General features: G+C 45.9%; 1 protein-coding gene across 1 annotated transcript; it reads right to left on the bottom strand.

Annotated features, from left to right (window-relative positions):
* Positions 1 to 1,307: 1,307 nt before the first annotated feature.
* On the bottom strand, positions 1,308 to 3,613 carry LOC123447114 (pentatricopeptide repeat-containing protein At1g09900-like). The gene is made up of 2 exons (XM_045123684.1): positions 2,757 to 3,613; positions 1,308 to 2,681 (listed from the first exon to the last, which is right to left on the bottom strand). The coding sequence occupies exons 1-2, from the start codon at positions 3,555 to 3,557 to the stop codon at positions 1,554 to 1,556; spliced, it is 1,929 nt and encodes a 642-aa protein (XP_044979619.1). The 5' UTR covers positions 3,558 to 3,613; the 3' UTR covers positions 1,308 to 1,553.
* Between the last annotated feature and the right edge of the window lie 620 nt (positions 3,614 to 4,233).

The following is a 4,233-nucleotide window of genomic DNA, read 5'->3' as shown; positions in this document are numbered from 1 at the left end:
AAGTTAAACTTCGAAGAACTTCACGCAGGATATTTGAACCGCCTTGCTGCGAGCCGGGACTTTGAAGTCGGCTTAGTGAATATGATGAAGAAAAGATACGAGGTATTTACGGAACAAACTGCCTTATATATCCTCCTGTAGCCCCAAGGGTCGGGTCATCTTCACAGTTACGCTATAAGACTGATACGGTTAACTGGTTATTCAGGTAATAGTAACCATCATAGCAATGGTGTAGTTCATATAGCCGTTTACGTAAAAGAAATACGTAGTTACCACCATAGTATCTCCAGGTTATAATTATTACTACCCCGTCACGGTTTAGAAGGCACGGTTAAATTTACGTGCATTTTCACAATAGACAAGATTTAAGGCGCGTTGCATTTACTCATAGCAGCTAATTAGTACTCTGTTGTACTATTTCTATATACATGCGTAATGTGAATGCTATTTTTTTAACTTATTTCACAACCAATCAATAACCATCTAGGTCCTAAAGAATTTTCATGCACGCCTTCTAAACCGTGACGGAGGGAGTAAAATAATCCTGATGTAATTACTCAAGAAGACCACCACCATTCATTAATTATTGGATGTAAATGGATAGGATAAATTCCGGACGGAGGGAGTGTTAGTTACTGAGTAAACAACACTGAATAATCTGAATACCCAAACATCATACGCCAGAACCATGTATTTTAATATTTTTCTTTATTCAATATGATCACATTTTTTTCAAATTTATTTCCTAACTTTTTAGATAATTGTTTTATGAATTCCTTAAATTATTTCTTTGTTCATAAAAGAACTAGATTTTCTAAGCTTTTGAATTATGCGAGACGAGGAGAGTAATATTAAGTTATTAATCCCATATATTTTGAGGGTCTCTTAGCGAATAGGAAATGTAAGATTATCAAATGAACAGTATTAGCCAGAGAATGTGTAAAACTAACGTAAAATGTTGTAAACAGTAAGCGAAGTTTCTTATTACTCTGTAGACTGATATAAGAGGTTTAGATCACTAAAGTAGTTTGCGGAGTGAGTACCATGTATCGTCCATGGTGTGCTAAGGCATGTACATCTACAAACAGTTAGGACATGCATTTTCCATCAGTTAGGGTCTCTCTTATTTTGTTTATTTTTATCTTTCCTACATGGATATTTACATTTATAGTTATGCTTTTCTCACAGCATTTCCCTTAAAGTGAGGATTGGTTGGAATCTAAATGGAATAACTAAGTACTAATTCTGTTTACGTATCTGTAACGTTTATGAACAAGTAGGTGCGGCTAATTTTATAGCCCTGCTGGTACCCACAATAAGAATTTCACTGAAAATAGTGCCGTATGCATAACTTTACTACGCACCTTTGACCTATCAGAAACTACAATTAGAAGCCACTACATCATACAGTGCAAAACAAGAGCGAGCTACAAGATTTCACGGATTCGCGCCTACCGAACTTCATGAGCTGCTGAAGCTTCAAGTAGGCAAATCCATCCTGGCAATGCCACCACAATAATCTCCTCCCATCAGCATCTAGCGGTACTGTTGGTTCATACAATACCAAAATGTCTCACCAAGTGCTGTCTTACAGCTCTTCTTGAGCACAGTTCACTCAGCAAATCTTGTGCCTCCCTTACCAATCCCTCGCTAGCTAAACCTCTAATAAGTATAGTGTAGGTTGATTCATTGGGCATGCACCCATTCGACACCATGTAGGCAAAAAAATCAATGGCTCGATCAGTCTCCCATCTTTTGCAAAGCGAAGAAATGACAGCATTGTAAAGCGCTGCATCAGACCTCACTGTGGCATCTTGGATACTGTCAAACATCTGAATAATCTTGTCGGTTCTACCTTCTCTAGACAGAGCGGATGCCATTGATGAATAAATTATCGTATTTGGGGTGATCCCTTTGTTGATCATAACATTTAACAGCTCCAATGCTTCCTCCGTCTTACCAGCTTTACCAAGTCCATCAATCACCGTACTGTAGCTAATAAGGTCAGGACTGCATCCATTCACTAACATCTGCTTAAGAAGTTCAATTGCCTGCTCCACCAATCCCTTTTTGCACATGAAATTGATGAGCGTGTTAAATGTAACAGGATTCGGAAGACAGCCTTGTTGAATCATATGAGAGATCAGCTCCTGGGCATCTACCCACCGCTCCGCTCTGCACAAACCTTTCAACACAATAGTATAGCTTATGGTATTTGGCTTGCATCCACAGGCTGACATATTTTTCAAAAGCATGATAGCTTCGTCAACAAGCCCTTCTTTGCAAAAGCCATTGATTACGGTAGTGTATGTGATGACATCCGGTATGCAACCATGCTCCAACATCTGCTCAAGAAGTTCAATTACCCTGTCGACCAACCCATTTTGGCAGAAGAAATCGACGAGTATATTGAATGTCACGTCATCGAGGGGGCAATCCTCCTGAAACATCTCAGCGAGCAAGTCCTCAGCTTCCTCCCACCGCTCAGCACTGCATAGGCCCTTCAACACAGTGTTGTAGCAGACAACATTGGGCTTGAGACCATAAGAAGGCATCCTGCTCAAAATATCGTTTGCAACCTCGTGATGCCCGTCCTTGCAAATCCCGTCGATGATGGTCGCGTACATCCTTAAGTCCGGTGTGCACCCATGCTCCGGCATCTGCGAAAGGGCCTCATGCACCTGCTCAAACAACCCGTTCCTGCACAAGTAAGCAATGAGGGTATTGAAAGTGGCGACATTGGGCGGGCAACCCACCCTAACCATCTCGACCATGAGCTCCTCCACGTCGTCCCATCTCTTGGCCATACACAGGCCCTTGAGCACTGCGTTGTAGCTAACAATATCCGGCTCACAACCAAAGGATGGCAGCTTCCTCAGCAGCTCCACTCCCTCGTCCACGCACCCTTGCTCGCAGATGGCGCTGACGACGAGGTTGCAGTTGCCGGAGTCGAGCGTGCAGCCCTTGGCGTGCAGCACCTGGAGAGCCCTCACGGCGCTCCTGAACCCGCCGCCCCTGCACGCGGCCTCCAGGATGACGTGGCACATGGGCGGGGTGGCCGCGCAGCCCCTGAGCGGCATTTCGTCGAGCACCGTGAGCGCGTCGGCGATCAGTCCCCGCGCGCAGAGGCTGCGCACGATGGGGAAGTAGGTGTAAGCGTTGGGCGGGACCGGGACGGCGGCCGCGAGGCGGCGCGCGGCGGCGACCTGGCCGGCGCGGCAGTACCCAGCGATCATGGCGTTGTAGGCGACGACGCCGGCGGCATCACCGGCCGTGTCAAGCGCGCGCGCGGCGTCGGCGGTCCGGCCGGCGGCGCAGAGGGAGCGGATGAGCGCGGACAGGCGGCCGCTCCCGCCTGCGTCGAGGGGGGCCGTGGCCGCGGCGGAGACGGAGACGGAGGTGGCGGCGGCGGGTTTGGGCTTGGTGGCTGGGGCCGGGAGCGAGGAGGTGAGCATCTGCGAGTTGGGCGGAGCGAGCATGGCCAGACGTGGAGGACGAGCTGTGGTGAGAGCCAGCGCGTCGTGGAGGCCACTGGATAGCGGACGTTGCGTTGCCATTCCCTCGCCAAGCTGGACTAGATAGACATTTTTTCAGACATTGGATGGAGCAGTGGAGGAGATGGAGCCTGCGTCCATGTGGCAGCGGTTCGGCTACACCGGGATCCATCATCCATGCCACACTTATTTTCCACATACTGCCTGTCTTTTTTGTTTATCCATACGATTTAACTAAAGTAATACAGTACTACTCAGTATTTCCTCCATTTTTAAATATAAATATTTTTACAGATTTTATTACGGACAAATACATAACGAAATGAATGAATCTACAATTTAAAATATGTTTATATACATCCGTATGTAGTCTTTAGTAAAAATCTTTAAAATGACTTATTTTAGAAACAGAGGGAGTATAAGCCATACATCACAGAAATAACTCGGGCATACCCGCGCAGCAGGCATGGTGAGCAATCTTTAAAAGAAAAGATCAGGCACAAGCAAGTCGTGCATTTAATACCAAAACATTTGCTATTTTAGTCATGTGAGTATTTAATATGCCCGTCTACCTTCTAATGAAATTTTACACCTTTGCCCTGAATGAAATTTTCAGGACTCCAAATCCTTAATGTGGATGCATCCTTTTCTGATGATGAAAACACCGCTTTATGTGAAGTTGTGGTACGTGGACATTTGGTAGGTTTTGTCGCTGCAGCAACTGCCTGCGTGGAGCATG

The sequence above is a fragment of the Hordeum vulgare genome, chromosome 4H, assembly GCF_904849725.1.
Source record: "Hordeum vulgare subsp. vulgare chromosome 4H, MorexV3_pseudomolecules_assembly, whole genome shotgun sequence".
In the NCBI taxonomy this organism is placed as follows: Eukaryota; Viridiplantae; Streptophyta; class Magnoliopsida; order Poales; family Poaceae; genus Hordeum; species Hordeum vulgare.
Note: the sequence above shows the minus strand (reverse complement) of the source record. Positions and strands in the feature narration are given on the sequence as shown.